Below are 22,311 nucleotides of genomic sequence, written 5' to 3' on the forward strand. Positions count from 1 at the left end.
CTTTTCCTGGTTTGCTGAGAACTTCCTCCCAGATTTCTCACCTGATGCCCATAATGAGGTTGTGAGGGGGTGGGGAACAGGGAGTGTGACTTTTTCTATTCCATATATGAGCAAAAGAGTCAAACATGGTAAATTCTTCACACGGGTTTAAACTTGCTTGTGGTCACCTCAGAAAGGAGTTCTCCCAACTCCTAAGCCAACAGTCTTCCAAGCCTTGGCTCCTCTGGTTTTGACAGCCGGTGTGCTGACAACTGTATTTAAAAGGCAGGTCGGAAACTGCGGGGATTGTGGGCGTCGGGGGAGGGGTTATGTACCCTCCACCTATCTCTTGTCCCAAACACTGAAAGCAGCAAACCAGAACAACATGGAAATGTTCTCCATCTTATATCTGTTTTGAAAAATCCTGTCCTAAGTTTTATCTGTCTGAATGGACAATAATCAAATGGTCCCTCCACCAGCAAGGGCAGGGCAGGATTTGTGGTTATACATTTATGAGAGGCTGTCAGCAAATCAGAGGAGCTGAACATCAGTTCCCAAGAACTATGGGCCCGGAGGGGTAAACTAGCTTTCCGGCTAACTGCCGTGATTCCTCTGGCACTGCTGTGATACGCGGGGAGTCCTGGAGGAAGAAAACAGTCAAGAAACACATGAAAATAGGCTGAGAATGCAAACAATGGGTCATGGGCGGTATCAGTGATTGGACGATTGTTACAAGGCATTTGCTGATCGCTGTCTCATATTCAAACACACCGAGTTCAACTTAATACTGAAAGTAAGATTTGGAGAAACTTGTTTATATGCTGAGAATGTTTTATTTTTCTGTAATCAAATTTATTTAGTTAGAGCTTTTTTCCTTTGAAAACTAAAATGTTCTTGAAGTTCACTAAAATTCAGACCATAAAATGAGAAAAATAAAGTTCACGAGTCATTTAAAAATATGGTTCCTAATGTTCAGAACCACTTGCTGTAAGTCTCATTCTCAATAAAACTGGACCTCATTGTGTAAACTGTCTTCCGTCACAAACCACTGCTAGGTTAATTTCTATCTCTTTTCCACAGAGGCTATCCTTCTGCAGAATAATCTCTGGGCTTTGCAAATCCAGTTCTGCTCTTGAAAGATCTGTTTGTACCCTGTGGCTGGAGACTCTAACTTTGAGCTGCAATTGTGTCTCCCCTGATGTTCTCTAGAGGTTTCTTTGCTTTTCCTCCTGCCAGAGTTTAGTCATTTTTCCTGGCTCAGCGTTGTGAAAACCCCACGTGCTTTGTATGAGCAAAGCCTGCATTCAAGACACACACCCGAGTTAAAGACATACTTGGTGCGTGGTTCTCCATTAAAAAAAAAAAGACCTGATGTTTGTAATTTCATTTCCTTGCCTTTTGGGATTCTAAGCATTTTCCAGTCCTCCTTCTAAAAGATGTAAAGAAAACTTCTGGATGAATATTCATACAGCAACATCACTAACGAGAATTATCTATTCAGAATACTATCCTGTCAAATGCCCACATATTGGAAATTAAATCAGTTTCAACAACGTTTTCTGTTTTTAGTGTTCAAATGGGATATGGAATGCACAGACATGCAGCAGAAGGAAAATGGATCCATGTTTGTAAGATAATGGCTACTGTTTTCCAAGGAGGGGCAAAGACATAAATCCGCCCCCCCAGGAAGACTCCCCAGGTCGGCGTGGCTGCTGTGGGTTCTGAGGGTCCCCTGCTTAGTGAGGGAGTCGGGCCCTGTGTGTGAGGACTCCTGGTGTGAGGAGGCCCAGGTGTGAGGACTCCCGGGCGGGTGGCAGAAGGCCTGGGCTCCTGGCCAGCTCCAGGGCTGCAGACACCTTGTTGGGCCCCTTGACCCTCTGCTTCTGTACCTGGAAATGGGAGCCGAGGGGCCGGAGCCTGCACCCCAGGAGAGGTGGTGAGCTGGTGACTTCTCAATAGATGTTAGCGATGGAGATCTGCAGGTGACCCCATTACCTTTTGATTAAAACCCAAAGCTAAAGAGATCTTAGAATCAACTGCGTGTCTCAAATAAAAATAAAACAATTTCTGACCCGGGCCCCCCTAGCAAGGGCCTGGTCAAAGGAGATACTGAGGCCACTTGAGGAGTCTCGGTTTTAAAGGGGTGCGATCAGGAAGGGCTGCCTCCCCCATGGGCTGGGTGTAATCAATCATGAAGGACTGTCTCCCCCATGGGCCAGGTGCCATCAGTCATGAAGGACTGTCTCCCCCATGGGCCAGGTGCCATCAGTCATGAAGGACTGTCTCCCCCATGGGCCAGGTGCCATCAGTCATGAAGGACTGTCTCTTCCATGGGCCAGGTGCCATCAATCATTTAGGACTGTCTCCCCCATGGGCCAGGTGCCATCAGTCATGAAGGACTGTCTCCCCCATGGGCCAGGTGCCATCATGACGGGCCATCTCCCTGACGCACTGCCAGGAAGAGGGAGGCTGGTGCCCAGCTTGTGGCCTCACTGCCCAGCCTGGGCTTCTTTACAGCCTTGTACGTGGCCACCCACAGGGATCCAGCTGATCTGAAGGGGAAGGCCTGTGGGAATTTGTCTATTTTTACAAAAAAATACTTTTACAGTTTTTAAATTTTAAAAAATAGTGCATTTTTTGGAAAGAATTGTATATCCATACAAATATAAAAATAAACTTTAGTATCAAATCTTCCTGGGAAAATCTTATTTTTTTCATTATTATATAGTAAAGGTTTATTTTCTAAAATTATTTTTTTACAAAAACAAAAATCTTCCCAGTTTCTTCCCTCCTTGGTGCAGAAGAACACGTTCTATTTTTGGGCGGGTTTAGGCTTTTTGGCAAAAGGGAAGAAAATGAGCGTCTGTTCATTTTGCAGATCAAAATATCCACACTGGAAGGCGAACTGGTGAAAGGAAAATTTCTACCTTTACCTTTTTTGGGTTTTATATATTTTGTACAATTCTAACTCCTATTGCTATTAGTATTAATAGGAAGTTTGAATTAAAGCCAGAGAATGAACACCAAGACAGAAAAATACTGTCTGACGCCCCAAGAACAACATTCACAGGGCAGAATATTATTTTAAATTCACTTGAAATACTCTGCTCCCTACTGGAGTCTTCCACAGAAGCCATCAAAACGTCATAGCACATGCAATATTTATTATATAGAGATGTACCTCTTCTAAAAAGGATATACTTTCAAACACATAAAACTATTGGTTGTAAATATTTGGTATATTAAAATATTTCCCTCCTCCTAATGTCAGATAGACAAGGGGCGGGTACAATGTGGGGAGCTATGGATTTTTGCTGAGATCTTCATCACCTCATGAAATGGAACATGGAACCTTTAGCATCTGCACTTTTTTTTTTTTTTTTTTTTTGAGACAGAGTCTTGCTCTGTTGCCCAGGCTGGAGTACAGTGGTGCAATCTCAGCTCAGTGCAATCTCCACCCTCCAGGTACAAGCAATTCTTCTGCTTCAGCCTCCTGAGTAGCTGGGATTACAGGTGTCCACCACCATGCCCAGTTAATTTTTGTATTCTTAGTACAGACAGGGTTTTGCCATGTTGGCCAGGCTGCTCTTGAACCCCTAACCTCAAGTGATCCACCCGCTTCAACTTCCCAAAGTGCTAGGATTACATGCATGAGCCACCAGGCCTGGCCCACATTTTCTTTTCAATAGAACTGCAGGAGAAGGCATCTGTTTCTTACTTTCCTATACTTATAGATTGATGGTTTTACGTTCATCCTTTATTTGAAGGTTTGTCAAGAAAGTGCCTAATCCTTATTTTTCTACCTAGAGTCTGTATCTCTAAAAAAAAAATTCAAGCAGCTCCAGTCAATTGCCATTAATAACAAAAATGTAAAGTATCCCTACTCAGAAGTCATAAACAATATGAGAAACAAGGAAACTAAACTGCATGCTAATATTTGATGAATTAGGAAAATAATTAAAATTCATATTTATATATGTTATTCAATGCATGATAAATTTATAAGCATGAAGATTGATATGTAATAAGATTATAATATTAAGTAATTAAAGTTGATTTCCTTGCCCTACATATTTTGACCAATCCCTGTTTCTCAAATACTCCTGTCACTCTGATCCCCACTGGAGGAAAAAGGAAATGACAGCCCACTGCAAAGGAGACCGTTTCCTTCCTGAGGAGAAACGTGGCACTCGCTCAGAATTTTCGATGACATATTTTATGAAAATAAATCTGGGTTTTGCCAACGTGGGAAGTGGCATGTGCAATGCCCACATGGTTCTCATGCTGCTGGGATGCGGGCTGGGGTGTGAACTGCATCAGGTGGACTGGAGTCTGAGCCACATACTTGTGTGGGGGACGCTGGGGCTCCTCATTGGGGGGAGACTCATGGGAAGAGGGGACCAGGCATCCCCCATGTCAGATTTAACAAGGAGGACCCGTCTTTGGAAACTAGTGACATGTTTTATTGGTATCACAACTATAGGCTTATCATAAAACAACACAAAGTTGCAATATTCTGCAGGAAAGAATCATTTCTTACGAAAATAATTTAATTTTTCAGCACTCAACAGAAACAACCTTTAGCTGCTGTACATGTATTTTCTGGCAAGACTCTGACTGTCCATGAAGCCGGGGTCCACGGAGGCCACCTTGGCTGCTATGAAGGAGTGGATGCAGTGCAGGACAGCCGTCAGGTCCTGGAACTCGAGTTCCTGGAGGAGAAAATCAGATCAAGTGTTTATTATAATTGTTGGAAGAACACGTTACAAAAATATTTTACAAAGTTTGGACCTTGTGAACTCCAAGAAAGTCCCTCCAAAAAAGTAATAATACACAGGAAATACGTATGGTTTAAAGTAAAAGGCAGAGTAACATGATCCAAATCATGATCCAAATTGGTTATAAACATGAATATACTGGGTATTTTTTATTACAACGCTGAGAATGTAACTTACTTGTTTTCTTGCACCTAATGGGGGCTAATACTCACTTCCTTTATTTTGCATCTTCAGTGATGGGTCTTGATTAAGTCAGACCCCGTAATCTGGGCCAGGACTCAGTCTTCCCCACCTGCCCAGCACCTGTGGTGATTTTGTGATGTGGATCCCGTCGCGGCAGACCCCTGTGCTGTGTGAGTTGGCAGAACTAGCCATTGTGTCTCAGGCCGCCGTGCCTTCTGTATGGGTGCGTGTGGGCTTCATGCCAAGGCCGCGCTTAGGAGGAACAGTGCCTGCTGTGTGGGTGCATGTGGGCTTCATGCCAAGGCCGCGCTTGGAAGGAACAGCGCCTGCTGTGTGGGTGGGTGTGGGCTTCATGCCAAGGCCACGCTTGGGAGGAACAGCGCCTGCTGTGTGGCACAGAATAGGCAGTGTGCACAGCACGGCGGGAAGCGAGGAGGGGCCTTGTTCACCCACCCTGTCCCCATGGCTACGGGAGAGCAGGAAAGGGTGCCCCAGGGAGAGTTTCCTAGAGAGACGGTTATACCCCTACCCCCTCCCAATAAAGAAACTGAAACAAACTCCTGGATCCTTACCTCCGCATGTTACAGACACTAAATGTCCTGTAAAAGCAAAAATGACCCACAAAAGGTTCATCTTCTCTCCACAAACTGCCCCACATAAAGTCCCCGTGTCAAATCAACAGAAAAGTCCACAGTGAACCCCAAAGCTGACACAGAAGTTAAAGAAACTGTTTTTAGAAGTTATTCAGTTACTGGGGAAAAATCATCTTCCTGTTTTTGATGGTAAAATACGAATCTTGCCGTCCTGCCACCCCCATTCTATCGGTAGAAAAGAAGGTCTAAGTGCATTCTTCTAATGTTGTCTCTCTTCTTTGTTTGCATAACAAAATTCAATAAAATGAAGAAAACAAAATTTCTTTTAAGGTGACTGCTAATTGATTGACGTCCTATTTGCTAAATCTCACCACAATTCTAGCATATTCTAAACTGCTGAGATGACACCAGAAAGAAAGATAAATCATTTTCAAGAAGAACAGCAACGCTAAGGCCTGTCAGTTCCACAGACATGCTCCTTTAAGCTCTCGAAAGGCAGGATCTTGGTCATTTTCATTCCATGGCAGAATGAGGGGGTGGAGAATGGGGCCCCAGGCAGGATTGGAGGTCACACATCACCGGGTAAAGCCCTCCCTCCCCAATAACATCCATCTCAGCTTTTCGGAGCTGCTTTTCTTTATAACTCAAAGACGTGACATCTCAAAAATGATTTCAAACTTCCCTGACAGCATGAAGTCCCCTCGGCCTCTCCCTGGTCCTCTCTGCATGCCTTTCTTTTAGAAACTGCTTCTCTCTTGCAATAGGTACAGGACCCAGCTGGACCAGCCAGAGCCTAGTGGCAGCTTGGTACAGATGACAGGGAGAGGGAGGCCAAGATGCCTACATTGGTGTGACCAGCTGTGAGAAGTGAATACCTGAAGCTTGTTCTAATGCCACTAATACCAAGTGGAGAGCCAGCGAGCCAGCCTGCCGGGAGAGGAATTCAACACAGAGCAACACCCCACGCGGGGACACACAAAGAACACTGGGGGACGTTGGGTACCAACATGCTGGGAGCCGCCCCCAACCTCCTAGTGACTGCAACCAAAGGCTTCATCTTTTCTTCATTCCAATTTGAATTAAGTTCCTTCCTATGCATGTGAATGACTTAACATTGACAGCTACAACACTAATTATTTTGATCATTTCGAATTGTGATGAGCAAAATGTTCAAGATGTTGAGGTGTATTCTCCTGCCAAAGCTTCATAGTCTTTAGGTAGTTTCATAAAGCGTCATTACACTTGGTAACCAGCATCCCTCACTCTGGTCATGAGTGGAACCCAGTGCCTGCCCAGCCCTTGTGTTAAACTTTAATTCAAGCTGGATTTGCCAATCATACCCAAAGCGTGAGACTGTACTCAAAATCTTTTATTCATTTTGACTTATCCCTGTTAGAGGAAAAAAAAAAAAACAAGTAGCTTTCTAGAAGAAACACAAGGTTCTTGCAAACTTAGCACATATTGTAATTCAATGTATGTGTTTCCAAATAGCAATTACTGAGCTTTAAAGGGACTTTTGGAGAAAAAGAGCCATAATGACCATATCATTCATGCTTCAGGGTTTTGGGTTTATTTTATTTTTTTCGAGACGGAATCTTACTCTGTCGCCCAGGCTGGAGTGCAGTGGCACAACCTCCGCTCACTGCAAGCTCCGCCTCCTGGGTTCACACCATTCTCCTGCCTCAGCCTCCTGAGTAGCTGGGACTATAGGTGCCTGTGACCACACCCAGCTAATTTTTTTTTTTTTTTTTTGGTATTTTTAGTAGAGATGGTGTTTCACCATGTTAGCCAGGATGGTCTCGACCTCCTGACCTCGTGATCCACCCATCTCGGCCTCCCAAGTAGCTGGGACTACAGGCGCCCACCACCATGCCTGGCTAATTTTTTTTTTTGTATTTTTAGTGGAGACGGGGTTTCATGTGTTAGCCAGGATGGTCTCGATCTCCTGACCTCGTGATCCACCGGCACCGGCCTCCCAAAGTGCTGGGATTACAGGCATGAGCCACCGCGCCTGGCCAGGGTTTTGGTTTTATACATAGAAATTGAAAATTGCTTTAAAAGTTCCCAAGATGTATCCAATAATAGCACAATGCACAGAAATAAGAAGCCAAATAGCTACCAGTAATAATGCACATACTCAAAACAACATCAATAGTTTTTGGTACCATAAGTTGAAGTTATACTGCATAATCTTTGAAAGTACTAGCAATGGCTGGGTATGGTGGATCACACCTGTAATCCCAGCACTTTGGGAGGCCGAGGTAGATGGATCACCTGAAGTCAGGAGTTTGACACCAGCCTGGCCAACATGGTGAAATGCCGTCCCTACCAAAAAAAAAAATACTAAAAATTAACTGGGCGTGGTGGCAGGTGCCTGTAATCACAGCTACTTGGGAGGCTGAGGCACAAGAATCACTTGAACCCGGGAGGCGGAAGTTGCAGTGAGCCGAGATTGTGCCATTGCACTCCAGCCTGGGCAACAAGAGTGAAACTCTGTCTCAAAAAAAAAAGAAAAAAGAAGAAATTACTAGCTAGCAGTGAAATCGGTCACACCACTAAATTCCACACTAAAACTCAATGAGTAGTATTGAAAGCCAGGAATGAAATTAAAGCTTATGAAACAATACTCAGTCCATTATGTCATGATCCAGATACTGAATAAACAGGCATCCTGTGGGCATTTCACTGAACATCTTCAATTCAGCCAAAAGCTGAGTCATGATATCTCTGCTCTGGTTAATTTTCTAACCAAGTATTACCAGCAAGGCTATCTTGAATTATGAATTTGTAACTAGAGCTGATTGAAATCACATTTTGACATTTTGTTTGAACAAAATACTTGTGTTGAGTTCTAAGCTGGGGACGCCCTGTATGGATCCCTCGCTGCACTCCTCACCTGTGTTCACATGTCGGTCATGGGCAGATGTGTTTCCACCTGCAGAGGAAGGGGCACCTGCTGGCTCTCTGTGCAGGAAACAGTGTGGAATGAACAGTCCAATATGTTGGGTTAGGGAGTGTCAGCCTAATACAATGACAGAGAGAGGCTCTCCCAAAGTTTATTTGGGACTATGTAGGCAATTGCAAGCTGGGACGTATGTGCTATAAGAGATTATAGGGATATCCAAAGAGGCTGGGATTCAGGGAAGCTTAAAGGCAAAGTGAGGAGGTTACAGAAGTTGTTTTGAAACCGTTATCCTTGGCTACAAGGATCAATAGCAAGGGGAGCTTCTGTCCTCATAGAAGACTTGTCTTTGCACAAGGTTGCAGTGGTCTTTGTGCAGCCTGTGGTGTTACCAGGGTCTTTTGTGGTACTTCTTGTTATCAGGTAAATATTCATGGTTCCTCTTTCATGGGGGGGGGGTCCATTTTGTGAGGGTTTCACAGGAGTCATTCCATCTCAGCGTTGGTAACTTTCATGGAAGTTCTACTGAAATGCTCAGTGTCGGTGACCTTCATGGAAGTTCTATTGAAATGCTTAGCGTCGGTGACTTTCACGGAAGTTCTACTGAAATGCTCAGCGTCGGTGACCTTCGTGGAAGTTCTACTGAAATGCTCAGCATCGGTGACTCTCATGGAAGTTCTACTGAAATGTTCAGCGTCGGTGACCTTCATGGAAGTTCTACTGAAATGCTCAGCGTCGGTGAGCTTCATGGAAGTTCTACTGAAATGCTCAGCGTCGGTGACCTTCATGGAAGTTCTACTGAAATGCTCAGCGTCGGTGAGCTTCATGGAAGTTCTACTGAAATGCTCAGCATCGGTGACCTTCATGGAAGCTCTACTGAAATGCTCAGTGTCGGTGACCTTCATGGAAGTTCTATTGAAATGCTCAGCATTGGTGACTTTCATGGAAGTTCTACTGAAATGCTCAGCATCGGTGACCTTTGTGGAAGTTCTACTGAAATGCTCAGCATCAGTGACCTTCGTGGAAGTTCTACTGAAATCCTCAGCATCGGTGACCTTCACAGAAGTTCTACTGAAATGCTCAGTGTCGGTGACCTTCATGGAAGTTCTATTGAAATGCTCAGCATCAGTGACTTTCATGGAAGTTCTATTGAAATGCTCAGCCTCAGTGACTTTCATGGAAGTTCTACTGAAATGCTCAGCATCAATGACTTTCATGGAAGTTCTACTGAAATGCTCAGCATCAGTGACTTTCATGGAAGTTCTACTGAAATGCTCAGCGTTGGTGACCTTCATGGAAGTTCTACTGAAATGCTCAGCGTTGGTGACTTTCATGGAAGTTCTACTGAAATGCTCAGCATCGGTGACCTTCATGGAAGTTCTACTGAAATGCTCAGCATCCGTGACTTTAATGGAAGTTCTACTGAAATGCTCAGCATCAGTGACTTTCATGGAAGTTCTATTGAAATGCTCAGCCTCAGTGACTTTCATGGAAGTTCTACTGAAATGCTCAGCATCAATGACTTTCATGGAAGTTCTACTGAAATGCTCAGCATCAGTGACTTTCATGGAAGTTCTATTGAAATGCTCAGCCTCAGTGACTTTCATGGAAGTTCTACTGAAATGCTCAGCATCAATGACTTTCATGGAAGTTCTACTGAAATGCTCAGCATCAGTGACTTTCATGGAAGTTCTACTGAAATGCTCAGCGTTGGTGACCTTCATGGAAGTTCTACTGAAATGCTCAGCGTTGGTGACTTTCATGGAAGTTCTACTGAAATGCTCAGCATCGGTGACCTTCATGGAAGTTCTACTGAAATGCTCAGCGTCGGTGACTTTCATGGAAGTTCTACTGAAATGCTCAGCATCGGTGACCTTCATGGAAGTTCTACTGAAATGCTCAGCATCCGTGACTTTAATGGAAGTTCTACTGAAATGCTCAGCATCGGTGACCTTCATGGAAGTTCTGCTGAAATGCTCAGCATCGGTGACCTTCGTGGAAGTTCTACTGAAATGCTCAGCGTCGGTGACTTTCATGGAAGTTTTACTGAAATGTGATGATATCAACACAGCAGCATTTCCCAAAATGTGTTTGATATTAAAAAGTTATATTTTTTAAACACTCTTTGTTTGCATAGATTTGGAGAAAAGTAGATTGAAGAAGGCGGGATACTTTTGCTATTGTGGAACTTCTCAGCCACCTCACTCTGTTAATTGCACTGTCTGTCTCCAATAATGATTTGCCATGCTTTGGTTTTCAAAATTCTGTGAGTTTTTTTTTTAAATGGGTCAACTTGATGACCATTTATTAAATTCCATGAGAATTTCGTGCTACACACTCAATGGGACAAATCATTGTAATGTAAATTTTCTTATTGTTGGTGGAGAATGATGCAATCATAATGTCACAGGCTGTAGGAAATAAAAGATGTTTACACATTTATTTAAAACTTCACGTTGGCCCCCACAGATGGGACAATGGAATCTGAATCCAGTGGCTGAGGCACAGAAGGCAAAGCTAGAAAAAGCACTGAGGCTTGGACCAAAGGCCCCAAGGACGCAGTTTACTGCTCAGGGCTGTGTCTGAGCTGAGTTGATGGACGCTAGTGGAATGGAAGAGACAGCGCTGGGGACTGCATCAGCTTTGAATATTCCATAAGGTCAGAGCCTGTGGGTGGGATCTCCAAAAGAACTCTCTTAAGTAAGACAGAAAACCACTGGGACACGCAGGTGATTGGAATCGTTATGCAGAATCAGGCTCCAATGGTAGGCCAAGCAGACACTGCTCTCTTATTTAGAGACTCCATCTCTACAAATATTGAAAGAAAAATCACTCATCCCCTTCCTGAGTGAAGGGTTTGCTCATCTGTGTATGATGCTGGATGTCGGGGGGTGAAATCAGACACCGTATGTTTGCTGCTTCTGTCTGAGTGAGAAGGAAAGAAAATCCCCTAGGGACAGACTTTTTTTTTGTTGTTTGTTTTTTTAAGAAGAGGAAATTAAAAACACTAGAGTAGCCTCTTTTAGTCACACAAATATAAGGGAAATAGAAAAGGCAAGGAGCTTCCCCTCACTTGTTGCAGCAGGTGCCAGTGCATAAAGAGTCCAATAACCTTCTGGAAATAAAAATATCTTGATCCTTTTGAACCTCCACCCTATACCTTCCTTCTAAGCTGTGCTGCTGGAAGGAACACACCCCAGAGAGAGGTCTCCTGAACAGGCTGGGCTGGTGATCCAGGCTTCATACAAGATCCTCCACCCTGAGGGCAGAGAGGGAGGCATGCTTCCAAAGCTGCGGTGGCTGGAGGTTTCTGGCACAGGTGAGCTCAGAGCAGAAGGGCAAAGCCTCCAGATGCTGGGAAAGCCAAGAAAACAGACTGTCCCCCAGAGGCTGCAGGAGAAAGCAGCCAACACCTTGATTTTAGCCCTAAGAGACAAGTTCTTAGAGAACTGTAAGAGGATAAATGTGTGTCTCTAATCTACTATATTTGTGTTAATTTGTTAAGCATCGATAGAAAATGAATACAGATAACTTCTTTCAATCATTTAATGTACTTTTTTTTTTCCTATGGGAAAAATGGGATAGAATTTGTTCAGTGCCCATAAATGTAAAGAAACGAAGATAAATCACCATTTTCGGTTGAATAAATTGAGCTTTAGTTTCTTTGTTTGCTTGTTTTTGGTAATATTGTTAAATGGAAAGAAGATATGGACAAAGTAAAATGTTTCTCAATATTACTACAGAAAGGCAGCATTCTAATGAAAGAGAAAAAACATGCAAAGAAATAAAATAAAGATTAGTTTATGGAAGCACATAACCAAAAATGACAGTGGGTTTATTGGTGGACTAGAACCTAAATAGAAGTTCGCAATTTAAGGATATTGATGTTGTGTAAAAGCAGTCATCTTTCCCAGTATGTAAGAAGCCATCATATGTGCTGATAAATAATATTATTTTTGAGTCTCAGCTTCTCTATCCACAGAAATTAGAGTGGTGAAATAGACAACAACAAAAACATTGAGACCCAACTATATGTTGTGTACAAGAGACTCACTTTAGATTTCAAGACACACATAGGCCAAAAGTGAAGAGATGGGATAAAATATCTCATACAAACAAAAGGGCAGGGTGGCTGTACTTAGACAAAATAGAAATTGTTACAAGAGACAAAGAAAAATATTTTATAATGAAAACAGAATCAATCCACCAGGAAGATAGAACAACTGTAAATAAATATGCACCCAACATCAGAACACCTAAATAAAGGTTGAGCATCCCTAATCAAAAAATCTGAAATCTTGAAATGATTCAAGATCTAAATCTTTTTGAGCACTGATATGACACCTCAAGTAGAAAACTCACACCTGACACCTTTGATTTCTGATAGTTCGGTGAACACAAACTATGTTTCATATACAAAATTTTAAAAATACTATATATAATTATCTTCAGGCAATGTGTATTTGGTATATATGAAACAAATATATTTTGTGTTTAGATTTGGGTCCCATCTCCAAGATATGTCATTATGGATATACAAATATTCAAAAATCCAAAAAAAAGTCTGAAAATGAAATACTTCTGTTCCAAAGCATTTGGGATAAGGCATATTCAACCTGTGTATGAAACAAACATTGACAAAACTGAAGGTAGAAGTAGACAACAACACAACAATAGGAGCAGAGTTCAGTATCACCCTTTTAATAAGTCTTAGATCAACCAGATAGAAGAACAATAAGAAAACAAGTTTGAACAACACTATAGACTGAACAGGTATACAGAACATTCCATCTAACAGCAATAGAAAACACAAGCTTCTCAAATGTGTACAGGAGCATTCTCCAGGATAGACCATAGACTTCAAGCCACATATTAACAAATATAAGAAGACTGACATCATACCTAGTATCTTTTTCAACTACAAAAGCATGAAGGTAGAAATCAATAGCAGAAGGAAAATTGGAAAAAGCACAAAAATGTGGAAATTAAACAACACACTCTTGGGGAACCAATGGATCAAAGAAGAAATCAAGAGGGATACTAGAAAATATCTTGAGACAAACCAAAACAAAAACATAGCATAAATAAATTTGTGGGATGCAGCAAAAACAGTGCCAAGAGGGAAGTTTATGGTGGTAAACACCTATGTTGAAAAAGATTTCAAATAAACCAAATAACTTTATGCCTTAAGAAACTAGATAAGAAAATCAAACTAAGGTCAAAGTTAGTACAAAAAAAAAATAAAGATTGGAGCAGAACTAAATGAAAGAGAGAACATAAAAACAATAGCAAAACTCAATAAAACTAAGAGTTGGTTTTTGAAAAGATCAAGAATATTTAACTAGACTAATGTTATGGACTGAATGTTTTGTTCACCCAAAGTTCATATGCTGATGTCCTAAACTACAATAAAATCATACTTGGAGTAAGACCTTTGAGAGATAATTAGACTTAGATGAGGGCATGAGGATGGGTTCCGCTATTGGAATTAGAGTCTTTGTAAGTAGAGGAAAGGAGACCTGAGTGCTCACTCTCTCTGCATGTGAGGGCACAGAAAAAAAGTGAACATCTGCAATAGAGAAAGAAATCCATCCTCAGGAACTGAATCTACCAGCACCTTCATCTTTGATTTCACAGAGTCCAAAACTATAAGAAATAAATGTCTGTTGTTTACACCATGGTATTTTATTTAAAATAGAAGTTCAAGCTCACTAATATAACTAAGAAAAAAATAGAGAAAACTCAAAGTCAGAAATGAGAGAAGACATAAATGATGCCACAGAAGAAAAAAACAATTATGAGACTACTGTGAACAATTATATACCAACAAATTAGACCACCTAGAAAAAAATTGGATAAATTCCTAGAAACATACAACCTACCAGTCAATCATGAAGAAAATGACAATCTAAGCATACCACTAACTAGGAAGGAGAGTGAATCAGTAATCAAAAACATTCCAACAAAAGAAAAATGAGGAAGAGATGGCTCCACTGGGGAATTCTACCAAACATTGAAGAAAAATTAACATCAATCTTTGTCAAATTCTTTCAAAAACTGAAGAGGACAGAACACTTCCAAACTCATTATGTAAGGCCACAGTTGCCCTTATAATAAAGCAGTCAAAGGCACTACTAGTCAACTGAATTCAATAGCACATTAAAAGGATCATATACTACAAATATGTGGAATTTATCCCTGGGACATAGGGATAAAAATCACATGATTTTAAGACTCATGAAAAGCATTCAACAAAACTCAACAGTCTTTCATTATAAAAATAATAAAAAGTAGGAATAGAAGAAAATTACCCGAACGTAACAAAGGCACTATGTCAAAAGTCCATGACTAACATCATACTCTATGGTGAGAGGCTGAAATCTTTTTCTCTAAGATTATGCCCACTTTTGCCCCTTCTGTTCAACACAGCACTAGACATCCTAGCCAGAGGAATTGGTCAAGAAAAGAAATAAAGGACATTCAAATTGGAAAATGAAGACATAAAACTATCTCTGTAGAAACATAATCTTATATGTAGGTAACCCTAAAGATTCCACTAAAAAATTAGAACTAATAAACAAAAATTCAGCAAAATTTCAGACGACAAAATTGATACACACAAAAAAGTTGCATTTCTACGCACTAACAACAGACGATCCAAAATAGACATTAAGAAAAAAAAAACCCACTTACAATAGCATCAAAACAAGTAAAATACTTAAGAATAAACTTAACCAAGGAGGCAAAAAGACTTGTACACTGAAAACTATAATGCACTGTTGCAAGAAATTAAAGACACAAGTAAATTAAAAAAAACACGTTAATGAATTGTAAGTCTTAATATTGTTAAAATGTGTATACTACCCAAAGTGATCTATAGATTCAATGCAATATCCATCAAAATCTCAATGGCATTTTTACAGACATAGAAAAAATCCTAAAATTTATAGGAAACCACAAAAAATCCTGAATAGCTAGGGCAATGTTGAGAAAGAACAAAGTTGGAGGCATCTCACTTCCTTACTCTAAAACATATTACAAAGCCACAGTAATCAATGGTATGGTACTAAAGACACATATAAACCAATGGAACAGAATAGAGAGCCCAGAAATATACTTATACCTACATTGTCAGGTGATCTTCCACAAAGGGCTAATGCTATACAGTGGGGAAAGGTCAGTCTCTCAACAAATAGTGCTGTGAAAACTGGATATTCAGAAGCAAATGAATAAAATTGGACCTTTATCTTACACCATACAGAAAAGTCAATTCAAAATAGATTAACGACTTAAACATAAGACCTGAAACTATAAAATTTCTAGAAGAAAACAGTGGAAAAGATTCATCACATTGATCTTGGCACTGATTTTCATGGATATGACACCATAACCACAGGCAACAAAAGCAAAAGTAGACATTTGGTACCACGTCAACTGAAAAGCTTCTGCACAACAGAAGAAACAATCAGAAGAGTGAAAATGCAACCTATGGTATAGGAGAAAATACCTACAAACCATATCTAATCAGGGGTTAATGTCCAAAATGTATAAATAACTCCTACAACTCAATAGTAAAAAACAAAAAACCTGATTTTCAAAATACGCAAGGGACTTGAATAGACATTTCTCTAAAAATGACATTCAAGTGGCCAGCAAACATGAAAAAGCATTCACATCACCAATCATTAGGGAAATGCAAATCAAAACCACACTGAGACACTACCTCACATCCATCAGGATAACTGCTGTAAAAACACACATCCACATAGAAAATACCGTGTTGACAATGGTGTGGAGAAGCTGCAACCCTTGCACATTGTAGGTGGAAAGGTAAATTGGTGCAGCTACTATGAATAGTATGGGGGTTTCTCAAAAAAATTAAAAGGCAACCACGAGATGACTGAGCAATCCCTTCTCTAGGAATGCATCCGAGGAAAATGGTATCAGTATCTCCAAGAGAGACCTGCACTCCCCTGTTCATTACAGCACTACTCACAATAGCCAGGATAGGGAAACAGCCTAAACATCAGTCAACAGCAAGAATGGATAAAGAAGTGTGGTGTATGCAGGTACGTTATTCAGCCTTAAAAAAGGATACACTGTTATTGTTGACAGCAACATGGATGAAGCTGGAAGACACGGTGATAAGTGACATAAGCCAGTCACAGCAGAACAAACACTGCATTATCTCGCTTATATATGGAATCTAACAGGGTCAATCTCTCAGAAGGGAGAGTAGCATGGGGCTGCCAGGGGCGGGAGCTGGGGACACGGGAGTTGCCGTTCCACGGGTGCAGTTTCGGTCACGTGAGATAAAGGGGCGCAGGGATCAGCTGCACAGCAACGTGGATGTCGTTAACACGGCTGAACTCTTCACCTAAATACTTAAGAGAGTAAATCTCATGTCATGTGCTTGTTACCACACATAAACAAATACGAAAACCAGAAAGATGACGTGATTTCCCAGGTCACACAGTGAAAGGTATAAACGGCACTAACGTTGAGAGATGAATAAGAACCACGGTGTGAAACGTGTTGTAGGGCTTGGCCAGGGCCCTGCTCATGTTATTTTACTTAGTCTTGTAACAACACTTCAAGCTGACGATACATTCCCTGTTTCACACATGAAGAAATCGAGGCCACAGAAGCCTGAAGTCAAACCGACCTTGTGTGACACAGGGAGAACTTCCGCCCGGCTCTTAGACCCCGTTGCCTGTGAAACGTCTACCCAGAGGTATTTACCAACCCTGAAAAATAAGATTTTAACCTGCTGTAAAGTCCCAAAGTATTCTCTTCTCACACGTCACTCCAGCCGATCGCATTCGCAATGTGCGACACCCTTCAGGTGGAAACGTACCCACTTTACAGATGAGAAAGCGGAGGCTCAGGGAACTCAGGCAGCCGCTCTGCCACGGAACACCCAGTCCCTGAGCTCCAGCCCGGGGTCTTCTCCCCCATGGAAACGTACCCACTTTACAGATAAGGCTCAGGGAACTCAGGCAGCCGCTCTGCCACGGAACACCCAGTCCCTGAGCTCCAGCGCGGGGTCTTCCACTTCCCCCATGGAAACGTACCCACTTTACAGATGAGAAAGCGGAGGTTCAGGGAACTCAGGCAGCCGCTCTGCCACGGAACACCCAGTCCCTGAGCTCCAGCCCGGGGTCTTCCACTTCCTCCATGGAAACATATCCACTTTACAGATAAGGCTCAGGGAACTCAGGCAGCCGCTCTGCCTCGGAACAGCCAGTCCCTGAGCTCCAGCCCGGCGTTCTTCCACTTCCCCCACACCTAACACCTACAGCCCTGTCATTTTTCTCTGCAATATATCTGTCCTAATGCCTTAGATTTTTATAAAGTTTTTAAATATTTAATGGTGGCTGAAACAATGATTTTAAATATGACCCACATCTTGGCACAGTTTTCAACAGCTGAGTGCTTTAACACCCTGAATTTTTCCCTAATTAGGTAAAACTTTTAGGACGCCATGAGGCTCTATCCTGTGCTTGTCAAAATGTGAACGGTGAGGTCACCCATCACCGGAGAAAACGTTTTTTCTTTCCCACTCTTTACGCGCAGGCATGCCCCATCTATCACCAGAGTGACACTTTCAATCAACACATAAATGCTAATATTACCAAATGTCCTCAATCAATCTCCTCCAGTGGAAATCACACCTCCTTACGGCACGGTCCATTTTTCCATCTCAGTGCACAAACTGCTGGACATTTGTCACAAAGTGTCTGTGAGATGACTGGCCCCTCCGATGAGCAGCCATCCTGGGTTCTTAGTTTTCCCAATCATTACCTAATGGCCCTATGGGAAAGGGGGCAAAGGTGAAGTCAATCAGCATTGAAGAGAACCATTTCCACTGGGCCACAGCAATCCGATCACAGGCTGCCTTTCACCGCAGGCCACTCCTCTGTCACTGACGGCCCCGTGAATTCAAGGAGGTGGCTGTGGGGACTCGGCCCTCAAAGCAAGACTTGAAAGAGATGGTTGTTCAATGCATGAATGAATACCTGGAATAAGCGAGGATGCTTTGTAGTTTGTCTTAGAAAAAGCCCAAGAAGTATAGGATGAAATGCAACAATCACGAGGAACAACCACACCCCGGAACTCAATTCCACACTTGCGGTGCTGCAGAGAGCCCAAGCCAGGGCCCCAGGCACTTCCTTATGTTTATACGATGAGGCTGGAGCCCTCACATATGAACACACCCTGGAGCTCAGGTCGTGCTCCTTCCGCCCACTGTTTCTGTGGGCGGGAGGTGGTGTGCAGGTGACCTGGCTGTCCTGGGGATGGAGGGGGCCGGATGTGCAGCCTTTGCTCACTGCTGAGGTGTATGTGCTCCCGCCACAGCCAGTTTCAAGCTCCCAGTGGTTTTGTATAATGGCTGGAAAGTTTTCCGAAAATGCACCATGTGGATTTCTGGGTGGGGGTGAGCCAGACACAGCACAGGAGCACGCTGGGCAACTGTGCAGCTCGGAGGTGATGTCTTTGTGAGGCAGGACCCCACTGAGCCCCCAGAACTGCTGTGGTGACTGAATGAGGTGGCTGATGAGAATGGTAAGGTTTCCGGTACAACATCAATACCCAGCAGACATTGCTATTTTCACCAAACCATCTTTGTCAAATTAATAAGGCATCCTTAGCCTCAAAGCTAAGGTAAAATAAAATAAAATGTAGGTGATACAGTCCTCATTTTTCAAATGAGAAAACAGAGATTTAAATAACCTGCGCAAGGTGACAAGGCCAATGTGTTGCAAGACTGGCACTTGAAGTAGAATCTGATCCTTAGCCCAGTGGGACCAGCTGTTTCACTCACTGAAGATTTCAGAACCTTGACACTATGAGGTCGCCATATTACAAAATGCCCAAGAATAAACTCATAAGCTTTATGGGGAGTGGTCCTGCAGAGACAGCATTTCCTGGGAGGCTGTTGGACAGGCAGAATCTCAGGCTCCACCCTGACCTACCGAGTTTACACTCGCAGGGTTGCTGAACTGTGTGCTCAAACCTGACACGGGGCCCAGCTGCTAGGAGGAGGCCTGCACAGGCCCAGCCTCACTGTGCCCAGGAGCTCGATGGGCAGAGGGGCCTGCACCCCAGCCCAAAGGAGCTCAGGGGGCAGAGGGGCTGGCATCCCATTTGAAAGGAGCAGAGGGGAGGAGAGGAGAGGCCGGTACCCCAAACACAGTCAGGAAGCTAAAGGTGCCAGGAGGATTGAGCAGAAGATGGCTTTGGTTGCAACTTGTCATTTTCATTGCACCTTGGAGGAGTAAATGATTTTTACAGTTGGGCATGGTGTGGGTGGAAGAGGTTCCAGAAAAAGGCAGGAACCGAGGCACGAGTGTAGTGAGTTAGAAAGCGATGGTCACCCCTGTGGGGCTGTGCAGGGACTGTCAGAGAGGGGACTCTGCTGGTACCACTCTGCAGGGCCAGGGACCTCCAGGTCAGCTGGGAGACACCGAACCATGTCCATGGGGTGAGGACAGCTGTCCATCATGAGACATGAGGTGTCAGAGAGGGGACTCTGCTGGTACCACTCTGCAGGGCCAGGGACCTCCAGGTCGGCTGGGAGACACCGAACCATGTCCATGGGGTGAGGACAGCGGTCCATCATGAGACATGAGGGAAAGACTGAGTACAGGACTTTCCCTCAGGAGGGGCTGCAGGAGTCCAGGGAGGGTGAGGGCATGCCAGAGGGCAGGTCAATGAGGAGGAAAGCACCTCGTGGGCTGGCAGAGAGGGTGGGGTGAGCATTCTCCACCATGGGGGCTGGCGTTCCTGGAACAACCAGGTCAGAGACACTTCAGAGCAGTGGGATGAAGGCTTCAATGGTAAACAGTGTAAATGAGCAGGTGCTTTTCCCCCAGAATGGCAGAAACAACTGGTGACAGAGAAACAAACCCAGGCTGTTGAGCCTGGCTGGAAGCGGCCGAGTGGGTAGATGAGAACAGACGACTCCGTTCACATCCCGTGTGCCTCCAATCTTATTTGGAAGTTGTTGGGTCAAGTGCCCTCTTTCTTCTACCTGTTCAGATTCATCGGATTAGATTCAAAGATCTACCTTCCTTGGCAGTGTTCTCTGTAATCGTGACAGGTTATTCCGTGATTTACCTCCTGGGATACTTTCCTTGGTGTTTCTTTGACTCAGGTTTTTAAACCACCTTTTCCCCTTCAGCAAATAATGGAATTATATCTTCATAAATGTTATTTATACCCTCAGCATTATTATCTTTCCAGAAGGTTAAAAAACATCTGACTTGTGCAAACAACTCTGAATCTATCAGTCTTGCCTCTTCCTGTGCCTCCAGAGACATATTTTAAAGATGAATCCCTGCTCTTTGGAAAGCTGTTTTCACAAAGCGTAGTCCTTGCACTTTACCGTAGCTCCAGAGTCAGGCAGACATACACTAAGAGAGGGAAAACAAGGAAATTAAGAGACCTGTGGGCCTGCTTTCTTCTGCTTGTATAAATATTTTATTTGGAAATTTCCAAGTTCTGACAAAGATAAATAACTCCTACACTTATCGGCCGAACAAGGTCAATTTCGTGGGGAGATGGTGTAGAATTTTACCCATTCCAAACTTGATATTGAGAGTAAAAGTAGGAATAAACATATTAAGGAATTGGGAAGACATTTTCTGATAATTTTGTCTTACAAATAATTAACAAAAACATGAAAATCAGGCATCAATTCAAGTCAATCATGTCCCTATTCACTCAAAATATCATTTGCTTTCGTAAGGCTAGTCATTATAGCCTGTTGGGCTTTTCTTTCTTTTCTTTTTCTTTTCCAATAATGACAGCTGAAAAAACTTCATATATCTTTTTTTGGAAGCATGTTGGCATTTACACTTCTATTTTCTCATTTAATAAAATACACTTCTTACAATCACTGTTCCCTTTCCATCGTCAACATTCATCATGTTTCTCTGAGCCAAAACCTCAGGCTTCACTCAAGTCATCAATGCCAGCAAATGACAGTGTGCTTATATTTCAAAGCACATGTGCAGAAACAGCATCCGGCTGTCCTTGCTGGAAAAATCTGTGATTTATAAATTGCCAAACTCCTGCAAGAAGCACCATACAGATTAGTACAATGGATAATCATAAATAAATGGGCAATCTGGTAGCTTTTCTAAGAGGCAGAGAACACATTTGCACGTGTATCGGGGCCAGCTGTGTTGCAGGGCAACCTCCTTCCAGACCTCCATTCACACAGTGACACTTTCCCTCCTCTTTCAAAGGCTTGAAATTAATTCGACCAAAGCCCAGCAGGAACTAATGTGGTTACATCCAAGTTCCGCTTTCCAGGAAGAACCACCTTCTCCCTCTGCAGAGTCGGCTCCCCTGACCATTTTCTGAGGAATCGCCACACATTAAAAAACCGTAATTATCCTAATAGGCATCGCAGGGAGGGGGATGCAATGTCTGAAATGTAGAAGGCACTGGGGGGGTGATAGCAAGGCCAGGAGACTGAGGCCATCCGATTTCCTAAATGGGCACACTTCTTTTGTTGTTGTTTATAAAATTTTAATTTAAAAACATTAAAATTTTAAACAGACATTATAAGTTGTTATCCCCTCCAAAAAGCTTATAATTCATTATTTTAGAAATAATCATTTCCAAATGTTGACAAGACCTGAGCCTGGGCAGGCTGTGAGTCTTAGATGACTTAAGCTTAACTTTGATTCTATGTTTAATAATTCTTTTACCCTAAGCAAGATACTTACACTCATCCCCAGGTTCACGATGAACAAACTGAGGATCTGCTTGTGTCCTGGGGCTTGGTGGTGATTAATGCAATCATGCATAAACAGTACCCAGGACAGTGCCTGGCATCTGGATGGCACTTAACATACAAGAGAGA

At 42.8% G+C, this 22,311-nt stretch overlaps 1 protein-coding gene across 8 annotated transcripts in view; it reads right to left on the reverse strand.

Annotated features, from left to right (window-relative positions):
* Positions 1–4,382: 4,382 nt before the first annotated feature.
* Positions 4,383–22,311, reverse strand: part of SNTG2 (syntrophin gamma 2) — a 408,896-nt gene continuing 390,967 nt past the window's right edge. For 2 of the 8 annotated variants that reach the window (XM_034952496.3, XM_055108322.2), the window contains one exon: positions 4,387–4,691. In XM_034952496.3, the coding sequence (XP_034808387.1) occupies positions 4,560–4,691 (132 nt within the window). In that variant the 3' untranslated portion in view covers positions 4,387–4,559. Of the gene's footprint in view, positions 4,692–22,311 lie in introns of all 8 variants that reach the window. The other 6 variants (XM_034952497.3, XM_034952495.3, XM_034952498.3 and 3 more) reach the window with 4 other exon arrangements.

Source organism: Pan paniscus, chromosome 12 (assembly GCF_029289425.2).
Source record: "Pan paniscus chromosome 12, NHGRI_mPanPan1-v2.0_pri, whole genome shotgun sequence".
NCBI classification, from domain to species: domain Eukaryota; kingdom Metazoa; phylum Chordata; class Mammalia; order Primates; family Hominidae; genus Pan; species Pan paniscus.